The sequence below is a fragment of the Onychostruthus taczanowskii genome, unplaced genomic scaffold (genome assembly GCF_017590055.1).
Source record: "Onychostruthus taczanowskii isolate IOZ18803 unplaced genomic scaffold, ASM1759005v1 scaffold1, whole genome shotgun sequence".
In the NCBI taxonomy this organism is placed as follows: domain Eukaryota; kingdom Metazoa; phylum Chordata; class Aves; order Passeriformes; family Passeridae; genus Onychostruthus; species Onychostruthus taczanowskii.
Window position 1 is genome coordinate 24,976,512 of NW_024496525.1, and position 21,546 is coordinate 24,998,057.

The 21,546-nt window shown below is 41.7% G+C and overlaps 1 protein-coding gene across 2 annotated transcripts in view; it reads right to left on the reverse strand.

Moving 5' to 3' along the window:
- Positions 1-9,197: 9,197 nt before the first annotated feature.
- FBLN5 (fibulin 5) overlaps positions 9,198-21,546 on the reverse strand; it is a 51,452-nt gene continuing 39,103 nt past the window's right edge. For both annotated transcript variants that reach the window (XM_041398887.1, XM_041398896.1), the window contains exons 8-11: positions 21,228-21,350; positions 20,531-20,657; positions 17,449-17,644; positions 9,198-15,598 (exon numbers count right to left, since the gene is read on the reverse strand). In XM_041398887.1, the coding sequence (XP_041254821.1) occupies positions 15,437-15,598; positions 17,449-17,644; positions 20,531-20,657; positions 21,228-21,350 (608 nt within the window). In that variant the 3' untranslated portion in view covers positions 9,198-15,436. The remainder of the gene's footprint in view (positions 15,599-17,448; positions 17,645-20,530; positions 20,658-21,227; positions 21,351-21,546) is intronic.

Here is a 21,546-nt window from a genome sequence, read left to right on the forward strand (position 1 = left end):
TAGCTACAAGCAGGAGTCCATATTATCATCTCTGGGCCTCAAACCTTGAGAAACTGGACCTGAAATAATAAAAACCCCATGTATAAATACTGACACAAATCTTGAGTAATTATTTACATCTGCAAACACTTTCAAACAGATTAAGACCCTTTTTCTTCACTCTCTGCAAATGCCCCAGTGAACAAAGTTTTCAGCAGGAATGCTCATTGAGGCTGCAGCTTTGAATAAATTTGGCCTGAATTCTCCCACGTGATCCTTTGCATCAGAAACCTGATCCCAACACCTGTGCACACTTACTGACATGCCAACTTCCATGTTAAAAATCAAGAAGTTCAGAGGTTGAATCAATGTTTGCACAGAGCACACTGAAGTCTTTTAAGCACAAAAGTGGAAGACATAATTGCTTATAAGTTCTTGCCTAGATTATGAAGAATTACATGAAATTAAGCAGCTGATGATTCCAAATAGCTTTCCCAGCTCTCTCCCAGCTGAGAATCCTTCAGAGCAAGGAAGCATTTAACACTACTACTTATGAAATATTTTAGTTGCAGAAACTAACATCAAGTGATGTACTTATGGTCAGAGTTAAATTCCAGTGTATATTGCAGTAGCCAAGTGATGAGCTCAGCCATCAGGACCTAAAAGCAGGGCGTTATCAGAACAAGTCCAGCACACAGCCTACAACATCTCATAGCCAAACTCCATGTGTAGCCACTAAAGTAGGTTTCCTGAGGCAGAGACTTTTTGAGAGAAAAAAAATGATTTCGCAACTCAGATTTCAGTGAAATGGCAGAGTAGTTTTCAGCTAAGGTCTGAAAGAAGTTAATACACCTTTGTTACAAACAACTTCTGCAGCCAGAGGATTTTACTACCTTTAAAGTTTTTGCAGCAGTAATCTTTGTCCCCTGAGGGTTTTTTGGGAGCAACATGGAACTGTTTCCTCATCCTCCTTGTCCTGCTCTCAGCTGGAGCCTGGTTTCTTTCCATTTCCATCATAACCTTTGGGTTTAGCTGACACCTTCCCTCCTCTGCCACAGATGCTGGGTGTGGTCCACACACTTCATTAGAGAAAGCTGCTATAATTCAGTCCATAACTATTATTTTTTATTTTCTCCTTTTATCAAATGTATGTTTAACATCATACTTTCTTGACATTACCTGTTGTAATTCTGTCCACAATCTGAGATTGCAGCCAGTTGCCTTATCTCACAGAGCTGCAGAAGGACAGCTTTATTGCACAATGACCAGTACCATTCGAAATTGTTGCTACAGTGCCTAGACAAGCAATTACATGGAGATACTCTGCTCTTCAAATTAGACACTCTCTTTATCTCATTCAGATTTGATGTACTGTGAATTTGAAAATAGATTTTCTGGCTTGTTATGTTTTACCTTATGCTGTAAGGCAGATTTTCTTTGCACACACACATCATTAATACATTCTGATAAGAAATCCAAGGAGGGGCTCATCCTTTGTGCACCAGAACACTTTGGTCCTGCCTCTCCACAGCCAGTCCCACATCTGTGTGAGCTGCAGCAGTTGTTCTGCACTCCACAGTGGCCTTTAACACTGTCAGTGGCTGCCAGCCCCAAACTGTCCGCAGGTGAGGAAAGGTTCCAGGGTGGATAATCACTGAGGCACAGGGTGCTGCTCTGGACAGGCCATCAGCTTCAGCCCAGAGTGATGAACAGGAGTAACTGTGGGTGCAGGAGCAAACAGTTCTGTTTCCTCCTCAGAAGAGGAGTTGCTAGCTGTTGCTGCTGCCTAGTGTCTAGGGATACAAGATGATAAATCAAATAAACTCAGGAGGCATTATACACCTTTATATGAAAAGGATGTAACAAGAGCCAAGGCATGCTCTTTGCAGTGTTTTCTAATTTTATCCTTTTCTTGCCTGACTTCATTAAGATGCTCTTAATCTGGCACAGGTTTGGGAGGACATTGTTATGTCTACTGAAAATAGACAAGACTGAATGATATCAACGTATTGACACCTTCAGATATTTTCTGTAGGTCTTATATCTGGAAGATTGCGGGTAGGTGGTTCTAGACCAGCTTTAAAATGAGCTTACTACATCAAAAATCAGTTGGCATATCAAATGTATCATTTAGATCCAAACAATTCCAGTAGTTTCCTCTTTGATTTGATGCTTTAAGACAATATACAGTCTGCAGTTTAAAAATTAAATTTTTCAGGGTTCAAGATAAAAGAGAAAGTTAGAACCTTATCTGCTGCTGATATCAGGAAAGATATGAAAGATGAATTATCTGAAAAGTTCCTGTCTACCTTTCAGTGCAGTAGCTGGACTTGGTTCAATAACAGGGTTTCAAAATGTTTTCAAACCTTCATTGTTGGGGGAAGAAAACCCCTACAACAAAACAGGAAAGACCTGTTTCAGGAAAGGCTGTTGTATCACTGAAAAAGGGCCCATGGAACACCTGACTCTGAAATATGCTTATTTATTATAAACAATTTCCATGGCGTCACATTAACAAACATAAAAGGTCACGAACTCCTGTATTTGAAGAAAATGTGTTTGACATCTGGGATCTGGCAGAAGTGCCTCCTGTGGGATAGATTGTTTGCGCAGAGCTTTATTGAAGAATAATATTAAGAATGAATTACGAAATATTAGTGTAACCTAGTAAGAAATTATTGTGTTTTACAAGCCAGAGACATAAGAGATCTTACAGAACTATTTCGGTTCATCTGATGTAAAAGCACATCAAGGAATGCTAGCTGTGACCAGTTAGCAGTGAAGATCTGTGGGGCTTAAATGCTGCAGTTAGAAATGGACTGAAGGGAGAAGCCCAAATGCAGGCAATGGCTCAAATGTTTGTCTGTGTTTTCAGACGCCCCTGCTCTATGGAGTGGGGAGGGAATTGGCAGGGGAGTCTGGGGAAGCAGAGGGCTGAGTGGGAAGCCAGGCCACCCCTGTGCACCCCCAGGCAGCGAGCTGGGCAGCATCCCCAGCCCAAGGCATCAGACACCTTCCTGGGGCTGGAGGGACATATGGCCGTGGGGAACTGGAGACTGTCACTCCTGCACTTTATCCTCTCTCCCCTCTCTTACCCATGCCCGTGAAAATCACAGGCACAGCCCTTTCCCTGCCTGGGGAGTGCTCCCTGGGCTGTTTGTGAATCCCAAGAACATGCTCTCCCACTAGGGGAGAGAGAGGCTGGGGTCATGCCATCTCGTGGGGTACTTCTGGGATGTCTTCCCCATCACTGTTACAGTCCCACCTGTTTGTGGTACTGCCAGAAATGCCTCTTGCAATGTGGAAGAGGGGACAGGGGCAGCTCACCCTGTCCCAGCCTGCTCAGGGCCTGCGTCCTGCCTGTCCAAGCAAAGGGCAAGCACCTGCCTGGGCCCTTTCCTCCCCTCTCTCTTTTTGAGACCTCGGGGCCAGGTGCTGCTGCCCTGCCCTGTATTTTCACACCACCATCTCTCCAGAGCCTGCTCAGAGCCTCAGGGCTGGCCTGTCTCCCAAAAGCAGACACAGGGCTGCCCGAGGAGGAGCAGATGTTCCTATCCCCAGGAAGAAGAGGCCAGCCAGGTGTCACCCGCGCACAGAGCAAGGGCAGCACACAAAAGATCCTTTCTGAAAGGGACTGAGTCAAGAAAAAGGCCCAAAAGCACAAAAATAATTCAGTGTTTCCAGTTGTAAAAAACTTCTTTTGTCTCCTATTTTCAGGTGAAAGCTAACCTCATTTCTCTTTCTGAGAGGGGGTGATGACAAAAAGCCATTACAGAAATCACTGCAGTTTAAAGCCTCCTGGCCCCATTGAAGTGAGAAAGCTCAGAAGAAGATCCATGGAGGCCAGTTGCTCACAGAAGCTGAAATGCTGTCCTTCCATCAAAAATTGCTTGGTTCAAAAGGAGAACACACACTGACCTCCAAACTGGGAGCTTTGGGCACATCCCCTTGGGAAAGGCAAGGTACTTAAAGCCATTCAAGAAATGACATAACTAGAAACAGAAGTTACCAGCCCACTCTACCCTAATTTTAATACTTTAACCCAGCTGCAGGTTGTTCTGCTCCATTCCCAGGCAAACACACCAGAATAGAGCACTCTTAAGGTACAGGAAATAAGGAGAACACACCTGCTGCCCACGTTCCCAGCCTTCCCTGTGCTGCTCCTCAGCCTTGCACCCAGAATCACTGGGAGGTAAATGTGCCACAACCCTTGTTGATATCACTAGGGGCTGTAGGGCAGGAGCAAGGATGAACTCTCACTGCAAAGGCCAGGATTTGCATGTTTAACCTCTGTTTGGTTATATGCAAAAATATTCAGAGAGGTTAGAACATACAGTTCTTGAGAGACTGCTCTGCCAAACAGGCTGAAATGGGTCACACCTTGGTGCAACTCTATGATACATCTGCGTGGAGGGGTGCAGGTGTCACAAACCAATGTTTTACCAGGAAGTTTAACAGCTGAAAACTGCAGGTTATATATTATTGGCAGTTTTTTCTTCAGCGATTATTTTCAAGAATCCTGAGTCAGCACCAATAACTGTAGGTACAAATATTTGTTGGTGGGATACAGTATCTTTGCTATGCTATTTACCTGTACTCCCCCAGCCCAAAAGTTTATATATGTATGACTAAGGCTGGCTTTCCATGGTGACCAAATACCCACTTGCCTCAAGTATTTTCAGTTGTCATTATTGTTTTAACTCTTAGCTCAATAAAAATTAGATTGTATGGTAGCAAGGAATTCAAGGGCAAAAGGCTAATTATTTCACTGCAGCTCAAGGATTTAACTTCACGTTAAAACCATTTATATGGTTTGCATCCAAGTGACAATGAAAAGCGTGGTAGAAGATGGAAGGTGCAGTCATACAAGCAAGCAAGAGGTATTAAATTAGTTCTTCAAGATCTTAGAAAACATGACCAAACACTTCTCAGCCAAAGCTGTGGCTGTTCCTTTGCTTAAGCTGACATGGTGATCCCATGAGTGACAAGGATTTTCATTAGCAGGCAGACGGAGGATGTATTTCAGTACTGGATTTTGGGAGGCCTTGATGATGATTTTGGGATGGTGTGCTGACTGAACCTTGCCAGAGCACAAAAAAAGGAGGAATAAAACAGGCTAGAAAGAGAAAAATGGGAGTGCAGAAGTGCTGTTAAAGATCAGCAGCCAGCTGCCATTCAGAACAGTCCTTACAAACAGCGGCACAGACTATAAACATCATTGTGAAAGAGCTGAGATCACACTTGCTGTCCTAATGAGTTACTGGCGTGAGAAAGTGTTCACCTGTATGAGCCAGGGAGCTGCTGTCTGACTTCCTGGAAAAAACCACGTAGGCTCATTTTTTCCATCACTGATTTGGTTATGTGCAGGCTGACACCAAGGACAGGTTAACAACATTCAGCAGTACTTGCAGGCCTGAGGAGGAACTGGTGCCACCAAAAACAGAGAGGGAGGAGAAAGCAGGAGTTCTGGTACACAGACTACAGCCCATGGGATTTCTCAAGGAAGTACAGTTCAGAGTTTACCCTTAAGGAAGTGCAGCAAGAGGTTAAAGCCCTGCAGGGTGTCAGTTTTATAGTCCAGCAAAACCCCATCTCTCCAGCAGTGCAGTGTCCTTTACCAGCTGTCTGGATAGCACTGACAGAAGATTAAGTACAACCTGTTTCAGGTTTGTCCACATTTGTGAGTCAGCTTTGGAGAGACAATTTCCTTATCCACAGAGCTCTACCCCCTTAGCTGGGAGGACTGTCAGGACAGATTGGTCTTGCATAGTGAAAAGAGCAACAAAGGGGAGGGGATCACACTATTCAGTCCTGTGTGCAATCCCATGTCAGACAGACATGGTGACAAGTGTAATAACAACCTAAAATACAAATTCTAAACAACTAGAGAAAGAAGGATAAAGTGACTCAGGTGTGGAAAACCCGTATTGGGCTACTTCAGCTGTATGTCAGCAGCAAAGTCAGAGCAGCTGTGTTTTGTGAAGTGTCCATTCTCTACCACATTCAGTGGAAAACCAGCCCCTTGTTACCTTCACTCATCAGGCCACTTCAACCAGAGTGGACTGTAGAACCGTAAGTCTTTGATCAAGGGTCACGCCTGCTTTCTCATTTTCTTCAAGTAGTTCTAGAGAGGAGTTGTTTTCTTCTCTTGAAGAGAAATTTTGTAGCTCAGCATTCCTGCACTTGGCCTCTCCTCTTTCAGTTTGCATGTGTGCTCATTTCAGTGTAATTTCTCTGGAGCATGTGATTCAGAATGGATGTGTTTGCAGTGTAGTGGAGGGAAATGACGCGTTCTCGTGATACTGGGAATGAGCGGCGGCGCTTCCTTTGAGTGCATACCAGCTTTCGGAGTGCTTGTAAATCATCACAAGGCCAGTCAATGGCGTATTACCTACCTCACTTTGCAGCGACTTATTTGAGTGATAAGAATGTGAGAGAGCAACTGTGTGACATAAATTCCTTCACTTTCCACAAAGCAAACCAGAGCCAGTTTTGGCTCTCCTTGCAAATTGCTGAAATAAGAGCATTCCACCTGCAAAACACCAACCTAACCAACAAACTCAAACCTCATTAGGCATGGGTCATTGAGTGTCATGTGGCTGGAAAAGCCTTTGTTGTACTGAAGTCATAAGAAACGTAGTGTAGGTGGGAGTGAGATCTAGCCACTGGTTAATGATTTATATATGAGGAAACCAGTTCAGTCTAAGTTATATTGTATTAACACTACTTGTTATGGAGATGAGTTTATTCTGCCAGTTGGAAGCCAAATTCTGGCCATAGCTTCATGGTCACTGTACAAACCCCTGCCTTCATTGCCTCCAAAGACCCAGGACAACTGGGAGAGGGGTAGGGCACCATGTCAGCCTGGGAGGAGAGCTCATCTCCTGGGGTTCTCTGGGAATACTTCCAAGGCATGCAGCCTTTACACCCTCCTGTGCACTCTCCAAATGTGGTGGATAAAACATGGCTGGTGCTTGAGGGGGAACTGGGCAAGGGAGCCATCCTCACCCTCAGAAGCAGTGACCTTCTCCATCCTTCAGTGAACTTGCAGGGGAAAGAAATGCCTCACATACATCAAGCTCCTAGTACAGATAAAGTAGTATTACACAAAATGTTAATTTGAGCTTTGTCACACATAAACCCATCAGGAAATGAAGGTAAAATACACACAGGTACCTCCAAGTGTAAGCAACTGTACAACATAAAAACTGTGAAAGAAAATTAGCTTCTGGAAAATTAATTGTATTTTGCTTTGAAGTTTTCTCTGCTATTGCCCATATGTTACTAGTGTTTATGACCAGTACTAGTTACTAGTGTTACTGGTGTTTATGACCAGTAGGTGTACCAGTACCACTGATCCTCATTCACCTTGCTTTCCAAACAGTTTACATAATTATGTCATGCATGCTTGCAGTGATCTTGTATGAACACCATTAAACCAGTTAATGATCAAAATAAACTAGAATTCAATTATAATTTTTGTTAACAACATATTTATTTTTTAAAAAACCCATTAAAATAGTCCCTACTGTTGTATTCAATGCAAATTATTAATGAGCTGTAGAACAACGCAAGCCTTAAAACCTCATTTTCTGCTAGAAATGAAGTAATGGTTATAGGCTAAAGGGACAGGATGAGGGATATTGAAACTATCTTTTTAAAATTACAGTACAAAATTATTCTTAAAAAAAAAAAAAAAAAAAAAAAAAAAAAAAAAAAAGACTTCAAAATATAACATGTTTATTAATCCAAGCTGCAAGTAAGAGTTAGGGAAATTACTGTTTCAGCAGCAACACTAAGGAGCATCCTTTGAGCTGGGCAGTGAGTCCTCCTCTTTCCGCTTCTACTGGCTGCAGGATAAATGTGGGTGTAAGGTGATACTAAATGTGCTATACCCAAAATTGTACTTGGATGTTTCTGGTGTCCAGTGCTTCTCATTAGGTGACAGATGATGGCCAGGGCATCACCTTTTTAATCAACTGATTCTGCATTCAAACACATGAATGCTGCCATCCTCCCCCACGCCCTGCCACCCCTTTTTATTGAAGTGATTGTTCGTATTTCCCAAGCAGAGCTAAAGTGCTTCATACAGCAAGTGAGATCTGTCTCAGAGATCCTGCACACTGAGAGCATTCTTTAGGACTTTTACATTATCTTAGTGTGTCTCCCCCTTGCCTCTGGCCATGCCTGCCTCTTTCTTGGCTCGACCATCAAACAGCCATTGTGTCTGTATCCTGATATGGATCAACTGTGCTTGATCCTGCTGTGGGAGACAAGGATGCTAGAGGTCAGGGAGTGAATTCTTCCTTTTACAGATGTTGTCTGGGATGTCTTAATGTCAGTGCTATTTATAGGCTACAGGGTACTTATGTTTCTAAGGAGATAATCCCCTTTTTAATATTTTGTGTTTCTGGTTTAATATTTTTGTCCATGTCAATGACATCATAACCAAAGCACTGAAGGTTAACTAATCAGCAAGCTCTTTTTTATTAACTTTCTGGTTCAATTGTAATTGTGCCCCTCTGTAATTCTCTTGCATCCATGGGTATGACTGCACTGCTGTGAACCAAATGCTGTCACTTACACCATTGTTAACCAAATCAGGCTGGGTAATTCCAAGTGAGCACAACCCTGAGGAAAGGCAGAGGGATACACTAAAGCTTTCTGCATGTATTTTGTGTATGTAGGTAACAGCTTGGTCCTTTTAATTTTGGTAATTTTAAATTTTGCATTTATACAGATATATAAATGCAGTGAGAAATTTTATAGATATTATGATGTAAATCTGCCCTTGATATCATTCAGAAGTCAGTGAAATTACCTCTCCTTCAGTTCTATGTCTCTATGAGCTTTGTTTGTTCCTCACTGACCTGGTGTGTAGACTTGGGCTTGCAGGTGTTTCTGGTCACTGTAGGAGCCCAGGGATCTCTGTTGAGCAGCTGCTGTTGTTTTGGAAGCAGTCAGTTTTTCTGTCCCCCTGTTCTACTTGAATGGCATCAGATGTCAGGGTCCAAAGGAATATTTTTAAATGATAAATTATATTCCACTATTCTTGGGGATACGTATTTGAATAACAAATCTGTGTAATCTTGGCAGGCCTTCTTCCTCTTTGTTTGCATTTCACATAATCTACAAAGCAAGTTTACTGACCAAAATGTTTCTGAAAAACGGGAATTTCTCATGAAGACTGGGGAACTCTGGTCCTGGATTTTGGAATTGTGTTTGCATTATGTGTAGGCAGCCAAGAAACACCATGCTTTGAAGATTTTTGTTGAAAACTAACCTTTGGAGCTATGGTTTCACATGTTGGTTGGAGAACACGTGCAGAAAGTTGCTGATGAGCAATCTCCAGACTAAGGTCCCAGTCTGGACAAACACATGCATACAGAACTGCAGAGTCTCAAGGAAGTCAACATAATCAGTCATAGGTTACAGAGACAAACAATTCCTGTCAATAATGTGACTATGCAGAGGCTTGGGTGTAGCTTCATGTTTTAACAAAACAGAATCTAGTGCCTGGGCTGGCCTTTGAAGAGCAGGAGTGAGGAATCATTCATGGAAATGCATCAATGAATGTCTTGAAATGCCAGAAGAAAATTTGAAATGTTGAAGGTTATCTCAGGAAATGGCAAAGAACCCAAAGATAGCACCCACAAAGAAAGAGATACTGCAATCATGCTGCTATTTATTCAAAAGAAAGAAGCTTTCAGCTCTATTCTAAAAATAATACATATCTGCTTACCTTTATACAACTGAGATTTGAGACTTAAAATAAAACTGGGCTAAATCCAGACCTGAGGTGAGGTGTTTAGTGATCACAGACTTCAGTGCAGTGTTGATCACATTGAACTCTCTCTGACTTGGGCCACACACTCTGTCTGCAAATTGGAAAAACCTCATCCAAGGTTTGTAAAGCCCAAGGCTATATTGCATAAGCATGTCCTTATCAGACTTCTTAAAATGCCTTGAGACTATCAAGCCAACACAATAACAGATGCAATTTCCAGAGAAAATCTGTACTTAGCATCTTTCACCTTCAAAACTGAGGAGTTGAGGGGTTTTAAAAATCCTGTTCATAAAACCAGGCTCTACCAGCGGGCTGGGCAATCCCTTCAGCCATTCCCAGCTAACACTTTGCTGTAAGAGTGCTTAGAACATGGCAGTGTCTGCATCTCCAGTGAAACACATGAAAAGCTTGAACAGGTGGTGGCTACAGAATAACGTGGTGGGAAAATAATGGATCTTCCCTGGGTATGAGAAGAGCAATTGGGGTCAGTCAGGCCCTAGAAAACACAAATAGCCTACAACTGATCTCCAAAAAGCAATGTTAAGCACCAGAGAAGAAGTGGAGTTTGCTCAGCATGTGCTTGCAGTGCATGAGCATGATGAAATCATTTGTCCAGGACAAACCTGAAAGGGAAAATGAGTAACCTCAGGGGTATGGGAAAGGGAATTGGAAGAGACTGAATATTTCAGGAATTAGTAATGGCTGTAGTGTTTCCTACAGATCCCTTCACTTCTTGATTCTTACAATGAGGTTACTGCATCATTATTTACTTCCTGGTGTAAAAGCTGTACCCAAATTCTCCCTGTATGGCTTCAACAGTGTTTATTGAGTTAGCCAGAAGGGTCAGTTTGCAAACCACTAGAGGGATCTCAGAAGTTTGAGCTAAGAATGGGAATAGGTGAGATTTCCACAGCTGATGTGCACAGTTAAAAACTTCAGACTGACACAGGTGAGGGAAGGGGCAGGTGCAGAGAGCAGTCAGCTATCACTGACATCCCCACACAAATGCTTCTGGACCATTGCACTCCCTGCGGCACTGACCCTTTGACACACGTCACCTTTCTGAGGCAGGCTTTCTGCAGAGTCTCCAAAAGTCTGGTTATGGCCATTGTACTCAGTCTTCATGCATGGCACCTGCTTTGGGGTTGAGCTATTCAAAATTGGTTCAAAGACTTACAACAACAAAATGTAACAGGTGTAAAATGCTTGTCTGGACTTGCGTCAGATGAGGAAACAGAATTTGCTTGCGTCATGTTGCCTTACAGCTCTTTGCCTTCCAAATGCAGAGCCACACCACCACTTCTGTAGCTTCTGTAAATTCTCCTGTATACAGATACTTGTGCAGTGCTTTACACAAACATAGAAGATTCTAAGGACACTTGTTATCTTTTCATTGAAAAGCGTCAGTCATGCAGATTAACACCGCCTGAGGGGTTTGTCCATAGAGGATAGAGATTTATTTTCATAATAATGCCTGTCAGGATTGAATAACATTAGGACATAGTTTTATTCCTTTTTTTTTTTTTTAAACATCTTTATGTTATGATATTTTCCTTGTGCTCTAATACAGCTACATACTGTGGAAGACATTCAGTAGCATATTCTGTGAATAAGCCAGACTGGAGAGCTTGCATGACCACAAATTGTGCTGATTGTATTGTTCTGCCAGCTCTAGACAGAGAAAAATTATTATACAAGTTCTGCTGATGCTGATACCATGTTTATGAGACAATAAAAGTTGGCTCTTCTGAAGGCTAAGTCAAAAAAAAAAAAAGGTACATATGAATACAGGACTCCAGCTGAAGAGGAGAGAGCTCGTATGAATGGCCCTGGACACTACACTCAGTGATGGTGGGTGACCAGGTTCTCAAAAGAAGTTGAGTTTTTTTAACAAGTTATTGTAGTCAGTGAAAATCACTAGTTGAAAATTGATTGTGTGGGATCAGGAAACTCTTGGGTGAAATAACATTCTGTTGTCTGTGTCAAAAAGGTCAATTCCCTAAAAATATCTCAGAGTCAAATAAGCCACATGGTAGGATTCGTTCTACTCCCTCTGGCACCTAACCTAACTAGCACAAACCAATTTTTTCATTTATGAAAACAGCTTCTCCTTCCCAATTATTGTGATCTGTATCAAAGATTACTGCCATGTCTGCTTTCTTTTACCTTTATTCCAGTTATTGCATTGGCAATAGGTGCTGTACAAACACACAGTGGAGGGCAGTTTTTCTGCTGAGAACCTGTGTTCAAACAGACATGACAGCTGACAGGCAGGAGAGGCAAAGAGCTGTCCCTTCCCTGCTTGGCAAGGGAACAGCTCTGCCAGCCTGAGCAAGCAGAGCCAAAAGGAAGCCCCACACACTCAGGGTCTGTGCTCTCCCTTGGTGCTGGTCACAATACTGGCCATTAACCACATGGCAAAACTCTTCACGTTAGAAAATCGTCAGCAGTGGATTAGAATAAAGATTCATTTTCTGAGCAGACCTGGAATTCTGTCTGATTTTGAGGAGTCCTGGCCTCAAAGGAGGACATGAATATATGAAACAGTTGCATGTTTACATTTTTAGCTTTCATGCTGGTAAAAACCTGACATGCGTAGTCTGCTTTTTTTATTTGGTGAGAATTGCTGTAATATCTGAGTCTGCAATGGTCTATTGAAAACAGACCTCTGACTAGGAAATAGAGAGTTTAGATGTTATAAACTGCTAGTAATTTATTATTTTGAGATTGGCATATATTTTGGCAAAGTTTAAGTTGGCTGGAGTGATAGTGAGTGATGAAAGATGTTATGGCGGTTGAAAAGTGGCTGAATTCCTTTGTTTCCAGACTTTTCACTTTTTTTTTAAGGCGCAGAATGTTTATATAGAAAGTGTAATATTGTTTTATGAGTATTTGCTGGACCCTGCTAAAACCAAGCACTCAAGCTTTACTCTTTTAACAAAGTGTTTTGTTATGGAATTCCTCTGGGTTTTGATGTTTCTAAATTAGGGTTAAATCAGGTTGGTATGTGGGGGCCATGGGAGAACAGGCCAGAAGTGACAAACTGTCTGATGTCTAGCAGGGTGTGCTTCCACTCCAGGACGTGATGTGGTGGCAGGAAGAGAAGACTCCTCAACTGGGCATGAAGGAACCATAACACAAGGGCACAAAAAGTGGGGAAGAAGGGATTTTAAGCACTGGGAAAGCTGGCAGCATTTTAAGAGGTGGACATTTTCAGCGCAAGACCCTGCCTGCCCCACGGCTGCTCTCTGGTCCACCACAGCCTGCATGCTTCCCATTTTTTATTTCCATCATCTGGAGCAGGAGCACTTTTAGTCCCATGGTTATAAATTATCATTCTTCCTTCCCAATCATCTCTATTTTTCCCTCCAAGACTGTGATACTTGGTGAGCCACGATATACTCAGGAAACAAATTCTTGTTTCTGATATTTCTCTGCCCATTTCCTCTGCATTTATCTCCTCCAAGTCGGCTGCTCATAAAACTCATTGGCTTTCTGCCTTCAGCTTGGCTCACTAAACCCTGGAGTCAGTTTCCAGCCTTTTTGTTTTTACAAAAAAGGACAGAGCTCTGAGCCACAGCATCCTGGGATGTTGTAGCAGCAGAGAGAAAGCCTTTAAACCATTAAGAAACGGAAGCTGCTAAACTCAGTGTTTCATTGATGAGAGCATCAGGGCTTCCTTCAAGCTGAGTACAAGGAAAAAGAGCAGAATTTCTACTAATTCACAAATCTTACTAGGAACAAGAGGCAGTTTTCTGATTGTATCATGCAGTCTATATTGTAATAACTTTCCAAGTCTGTATTCTCCCATTTAATACTCCGCTTTAATGACCTCACATTGCTACTCTGCTCCTACTTGCTCACATCATAGTCTTTGCAAACCTCTCCCAAGTAGCACTCAAAAGTTCTCAAAAGACAAGCAAAGGTTATCCTTCCTGTCCTAGCAATGCTAGAGACCCAAAAAGCCAGTAAGGAAAAACAAAGTAAAAGAGCTTGTTTCAAACAGATTTAAGAACAAGGCATGTAAATCCTCATCCCTATTAAAATAAAGACCAAAGTGCCAGTGGCTTTAACACGCATTATACCTTCCAACTATACAATTTTAAAATTTTTTTTCAAACTATTAAACATATGTATAGATTTAGCTTAGCACTGAGAGGCCTCAGCTGGAATACTTTTCACAGTTTTGGGCACTGTGCTTCAAAAAAGATGTGAACCAACTGGAGAGAATCCAGATGAGAGCAACAAGAATGATCAAAGGTCCAGAAAATGTGATGTATGAGGAAAGACCAAAAGAATTGGGTTTGTTTAGACTAGAGAAGAACAGTCTGAGGGGAGACATGACAACAGTCTTCAGACACGTTAGACTGCTGCAAAGGGGAAGAAAAACTGTTCTCAATTTCTACTGGAAGTAGGCTAAAAAGCAACAGATTACAATGGAGATTCAGATTAGACTTTAGAAGAAACTCTTTTTTTGGTTACAGCAGTTATACCTGAGAAGACAATGCCCATGAAAACTGTGGGATCCCACTACTTGAGATTGGGGTGCTGATATAGGCTGGACTGCTTTGTGGTAGAAGCATGAATAAGACTGCTCCTAGTCCTTTTCAGCTATTTCCCTCCATGTTAGAAGTGTAGGAGAGAGATTGCAAGTGAAAAAAAAAAAAACAAACCAAAAAAAAAACCAACTAAAAACCAATTAATATTTTCTGAAGGAATTTGGACAGATCGGACCTCAGTGGTCTTTGAACAGGAGATTAATTGCAGCCATACCTGCAGAGTTAGTATTACTACCTTGTAGCCATTAGAAACTGTTTGCAACTATCACACTGAGGAAAACAGGGAAAAATAGAATTCTGATTCTTATCTGCTCTAAAGTCCTTACTTATGATGGACAATATTCTGGCAGTGGAGGCCTGTCAAAAATCTTGAGTGTAAATAAGCATAAAATCCTCAATGTTGTAAAACACACCATCCAGTGATAGATTTCTATGAACTCTGTTATATAGAAAGATTTAATACAGAAAGGAACCCAAATATGTGACACTTTGTCAGAAAGCAAAAGATTACATAGTACAACACATTTTTTTGGAATAAATTTACAATGAATTTTAACTATAAAATAGAGTGAAAAAAACCAGGTGAAACTAAAACAAATGCAGGGTGAATTGAAACAAAGTGCCTGACTGATAATTCCAGAGACAATTGGGAATGCAAATTAGGACTCCTGAGGTCCCTTGTTTCAATAGGTGCGTTTTTTGTTTCTGTTTCTGCTTGTTTGTCTGCTTTTCATTTATAATGAAAAAAAAAGTTAAAAAAGGCAAGATTGCAAAAGCCAGCTTTTTCCTCAGTTTTTTTGGTGCTTTCTGCTAAGCAGCCTTGGAGCTACAAAGGTTCACAGTCTTTCACATAGACTCATGCCCTAGAAGTGCTTACAGTGAGAAGAAGAATCCTTAAAATACATGACCACACAGACAATCATATGGGATCTTCAGATGTTTGCATCCTGGTCGGGACTGTGCATGAAGAGGCCTCTAGACAGGCATAGGTCACCGGCTCTGTGGAAAGAGCGGTCTGGAGCTGCTATGGGTACTGGCTTTTGAGGAGAGAGTTCTGCAGAGGAGGAACTGTCTCTTTTGGCTGAATGTTTCCAGGGCACAAACTGGAGGTTTAGAAGGAGTACTGTGATACAAATATCCTCAGCCGGATGACGGAGCTTCCTCTGAAGTTGATGACGGTGTTAACAGTGATCATTTCCAAGTCCAACTCGACAGTGCGGGGCCCCTTCACGGGCCGGGTCATCACCAGGGTAGCACTGATGGGTCCCGTTTGCTGTGCAAGAAACAAGAGAAAGCAAGTGAGATTGCCAAATTAGTTCTTCAAAACTACTGTCTCACTAGTCTTCAAGCAGCCAAAATAGGTGTTTTCTGTTTCATTCTTTGAAACCACTGCAACTGATAGGACAGAGTTTCATTTCAGCTTTCGGCTTCTTTTCAGTGTGAACTGTCACCTTCTACAGTTTGTAAAGCCTTTGGGAGCCCTGCACATTAAAGTACCTATTGAATATAGATACTTGCTATTGCCCAAAGAAAAAAAAAGGTGAAAACATGGATTTAGGGTATAAACAAGTAATGATAGATTTTTGTTTGTTTGTTTGTTTATTTGAAGTACTCTTTAGTTTGATGTAAAGTTATTGTGAAGAAGCAGACACCCAGAAGGCCTTGTGTTAAAGAACCTGGAGAACAGGTGTTCCATGTGAATGGGGTCTGGGTTTGTGGTACATTGTGTATGTTAACGGTACAAACCTTACACTCCAAATAGAACTTTGAATATGCAGTGGCACTTCAGAAAACCAGTCCTTTATTAAATGGAAGCAGACCTTTGCAATATCTGACCAGAACAGTGGATTACGTGCATTTAAAAATCAGAGCTGCTGATGTTAAAACCAACTGCAATTTGTTTTCTGTTAGGAGCTTACATAGCCACAGTGGGTCCTGTTTTACCTGTCCAGTTCTACCTCAAAATGGGTGTTTGTTACCTTTGATCAGGGAAGGCTGACAGAGCCATGAGGAGGTGCTAGGCACGTTGCCTGGTCCATGCTAGGCCGGGCCCCAGCGCCTCAGCAAGGGCACAGTGTCCCTCCCTGCTGGCCATGCCCAGGGAACGGCTGCATGGTGAGCCCCTGGAACAGCAGGCTCGGGCATGGGGGTGGGGGCTGGGGCCTCAGACTGCTAGATCGGCCCAGATGGGGGGAAAAGGTCAGTGGGATCAGTGATGGCTTTGCAGCAGGAAAGCTCTTGTGAGATGTTAATGATTGTAACAAGTCCGCTTGTCGGTTCAGGATTTTGGAACATTTTTCTTTTCTTACAGTGGGAATCTGAGGTTCTTGTGAGAAATATATCCTGGAATCTATCCCACTACCCATGTCTGTGATGGATGGGAGCCTTCAGCAGGCACAGAACAGGACTCAATGTGAATGTCAGAGCCAGGTTTTGCCTGGGGCTGAAAATCAACCTCCCGAGAGTCACTGACCCTTGTGGATGTGCCCCATTCTCTGCAGACACCCCTGTAATCTCTGCATTGTGGTGTTGTGGCAAAGATGACTGGGGAACACAGAGATCTTCTGAGGAAAACAAATTTAAAACCTCAGGTAATTACATTTTCTCTAACAGTGTCTACAAAAAAAATGTGTGTTCTCAGTGGAAAAAAAATCATAACAAATGAAAGCAAAGAACCCAGAAAGTAAATTGTTGGCATAAAGGAGTAGGTTTTTTTTCTTACTTTTTTGCTTTTCACATTTTTCAATTTCCAATGAAAAGGTTTAATAAAACAGATAAGAAACACTGAGTCTTTTGGTGACAGTTGTTGATTGCCCATCAAATAAAAACCAGTTTGGCACAATGGTTTCTCTTGAGCTTGGGAAACCTGAGCTATTCTTAGACATGGGTACAGCTCTGGGCTTTCCTAAACCTACTGTCTCATAGGAGAGGCATGTTTGCTTTGGGTAGGTTTCTCTCCTGAGAGATCCAGCAATTCCTGCAGATCAGCACACTGCTCTGCGCGTCTGTGTGTAAAAAAAAAAGCCTCATACTGAAGGTTCAAGTGATAGACACGAGAAGGTCAGTTGTGCCATCAGGACATACAAGATACTTCATGTTTTCTCCAGAGAGTACTGGACTTACCCGCATGTAGAATTCCCTGCCCTCGTTCCCTGATTTGATTTGGAAGATGTAATAGGCTCCAGGGTAGCGAGTTGTAGCTTGCATCTGGAAAATATCCGAAGGCACGGATCTCCCAGACACCATATCCATCACTCTGTACAGGATGGTGAACGGCTGATCTCTGCACCCAGGGTTTTCAGCGGGACACATGCAGCGGCTGGTTGTCAGAGATAGGATTGTCAGAGATAGAATTGTCAGCAGGGGTTACAAACTGCTGTAATATTTGATTCTTTATATGCTAATAGAGGTGCATAAATAAATAAACAAATAATGTTGTTGACCAGCTAAAAGAATCAATGAAACTTGTAATGCATTTTCTGACTTTTAGCATTTTCTGTGTTGCTGTTCTGGCCTATATCCTGCCTCCTTTTTCTTGTCTTCTCAGCCAAAATACCTTGGCATTCTCCTTAGATCACTCAAAAATGTGAACTTTCTTTGAAGCAGCCCTGCAGGTGTAGACTACTCGGTACATGTTTGTTCTGATAGTAATTTAAACTGAACTGTCCCCAGAATATTATTAGATCATTTCACTGATAGTACTACATAAACAGTAGTGATTTTTTACTATATTTTGTACTTTACATGAAAACATACAGTAGACATCCTGGATCACACCAAAGCTCTAACATCAAAAGCAGAGCCTTAAGGAAGAAGAGGATATGACAAGCACATGACACTTCCACCAACAGTCTCCAATTGTTTGTGACTCAGGGAATCCTTGAAACAAAATTTTCTTATTTCTATTCGTCAGCTATTAATGCATTTCTTATCCATCAGCTTTTCCAGCTTCCCACTTGAATGTTTGGCATCCACAGCCCCCTGTGGCCAGGAGCCCCACAGCCCCTTTTCATCTCTCTTTGCATGGCCTCTTTCTGACTTTGTCTGGTGCTCCCAGCTGTTCTACTGAAAGGAGAGCAGCCAGTCAATCCCTGCCCATCCTAGTCACCCATCTCAGGGCTTCATACTTGACCCTGTTCATGGCTTAAGTGCTCTAATTTGGCTTTTATTCACAAGGAAGCTATTCCGTACTTTTGATCTTCCTCATTGCTTCTTATGAACCTTTATCCAATTGTATTTCTTTTGACAGGAGGGGAAGGAACTGCACAGTCTTAAAGATGTGGTACACAATACCATGTGCTCCAAGGATATTCTCTACCTATTAACAATTGAAATTCAGATTGCTTTTCTGACCTCTAGTGAGTACTGCAGATCATGGAACTAGAACACTCAAATCTAAGTTTGCATGGATTATGATCAGATCATATTTAATTTGTGAATTTGGAATTTTCTTTTTACTTTAAATTCATCTACACTGAATTTCATCTGCCATTTTTATTGCACAGTCATTGAGGCTTATTCTGTAATATTTTTCTACCCACTCTTTTATCTGTCTTCAGATATTTTTGCAGACTTTACCCATCCCATTTATTGTTTGTCCATCCCAGGTTGTTTGTGATGGACCAAGTAGGTCCAGCTCAGACCTCTGCAGAAATTCAGCATGAAAGTTGGCAATTTAATACTATCCTCTGTTTAATTTTTATATTTCAGCTTCTTATTCTTGTGTTCCAGGGACTTTTCTCTGTTACTTATGACTGCTTAATTTCCATAATAACTATGTGAGGGGCTTTTCAGAAGCCTTTGGAAATGCAAACAGACTGCATCAGTCCATGTGCCCTAGCCACATGCGCTGATTTCTTCAGAGAACTCTAAGGAAGTTGTAAAGCAGGATATCCCTTTATAAAAGCCATGTTGGGGGAATTTACTGGGCAAGGGTCTTTTTGACTATTTTTTCTATAACCTCCACCGCTGACATCAATTTCAGACAGTCCATCTGGCATGTCCCCCATCAAGAGACTCCTGGCATTATGAACACCCAATTTCTTCCACAGAAAACACAGATGCAAGGAATTCACTTGGCTTTTATACTGACCACTTCTAGACATATGTCGCTAATTAAGTGCAGTCCCATCTAGACATGAGCCAAAGCCACCAAACACAAAGCTCAGAGATCATGTTCTGATGCAAGCTGCTCTGCAAGGACTCTGTAGCTGGTCTCTGGGGAATTTAGATGCAGAGGATTCAGTTATGTCAAATTCCAGTTTAAGACTCTGTCAACAGGTAGGAAAACCCAGAACTAGACAGAAAATATGTGTCCACTCTTCAGCTGCCCTAATTCAGAAAACAATGTAAATATACTAACAAATTCTAAAGGAAAGAAGCGAATTACTAATCTCTTGACTTTCTGTAAAATATATTAGGCTACTAAGCAATTCCAGGTTATTGGGTTTAGTACAAACACTGTGGATGAAATAATGTGGGCTGCAGTATATTGAGATCTGTCTGGAACTGAAATATTTTGAGCCCCAGAAAATGCATACAAATGTAAAAGAAGCAGGCTATTTTTAGAAATGTAGTGTTTATTGTTTGCCTGCTCAAATGATTCCCAGTTGAGACAGTAACAGTACTAACAGCTCCATCCAGACATACCCAATGTCTGGGCAAGGTGGATCAGTCTGTGAACTATTCAGAACTTTTAACCTTTAAGCAATAAGAAACAATTTACATCCTGCTCTAACTAATATTTTAAAGTACTTTTCAGGCATAAACTAGTTACCATTTGCAGGAAATAGTCCTACTAATAAACAGGTTGCATTTGAGCATATATGAAGTCAGTAATGTGTCTCTTATTACATCACAAGCCTTGCTGTTTTGTCAACTGATAGCTGTTTTTCCAGTCTGATACAGTAATTTTCCAGTATGATACATATATCATATCATATCATATCACGTCATATCATATATCATATACCTGGTGACCTGATAAACAATTGCATTTTCTTATCTTTATAAAGCTTACCAGTGGTAAATTTAGCAATGTATGTAAATTTAGCAGTGATGTAGCAATGTAGTAAGTTTAGTATGTATGTATAGCTGTTTAGACAGACTTCATGGTTGTAGTGTAAAATTGCAGCTTCTTTGGTTTACCTTAGATACAACTTTCACAGAGAGAATTTGCTTTTGTGGCTGTGGGTATGCTACTCACTTCTCATTAATCTGGAGATAAGGCTCCTCACATCGTACTGGGTCTAAACATTTATATTCTCCTGGGATATTGAAACATGTTTGCTGTGAAGTGCAGGTGAAATTTCTGATTTCACATTCATTGATATCTAAAACACAAGGAATGAGAGAATGGCTGAAGCAGGGAAATATGTACAAAATACCACTCCTACAAACTGGTTTCTGTCTTAAAGAATTACCCCAAAATTCATAAAACTCTTGCACTGTGAGACGTGGCCGTTTTATAACTGTTCCCTCTTTTAAGATCAGTTTTTACTCCATTCACTTCTGCTAATTAGAGTGCTCCCACATGCTAAACACTGGGGAAAATAAAAAAAAAGGGAAAGGAATTGGCTGCTCAAACCCTCTGACCTTAGAGAATAGGAAAAGTAGAGATGTACAGCAGAGGAGAGAGCATTTGAGGTCTTTCCTGTGTAGCTGTTTTCTAGCCAATAAAGTCTTACTTAAAACAACACACCAATTCACCTCAGCAGGAATATTCATGTGCTGACATTCTTACGTGCCTACATTGCTGCAATTCTTAGAATTGCATAATTGGCCCCTACGAGTATTTCACTGTGCAATGCCAAGACCAAGCATCTCAATTCTTGAAAACCTCTTTCTAGACACAGGATCTACTTTCTGGTCCCCATGGGTTTAAATCAGTGCAGAAATGTTACCTTGGCAGCTTCTACTGTCGTCAAGCAAGTTATAGCCCGAAGGACAGGTACAGTAGTAAGAGCCAGGCCCGTTCACACATTCGTGCTGGCAGAGGAACTCTGAGAAGCTGCATTCATCCATGTCTGCAGGGGTAAAACAAAAACCAAAGTTTAGTGCCTTTGGCTTTACTGTCAAAAGAGCAGGCAGGCGGCCACCCAGACTAGCTGCCCATTACCTCCGCTGGAGGCTGGCTCTCTCCAGCTCCCTAGAGCTCTGCAGTAACCTGACAAAATGCTATACAACAAGTTCTTCATTAAACACTTTTTTCCTAAGGAAACC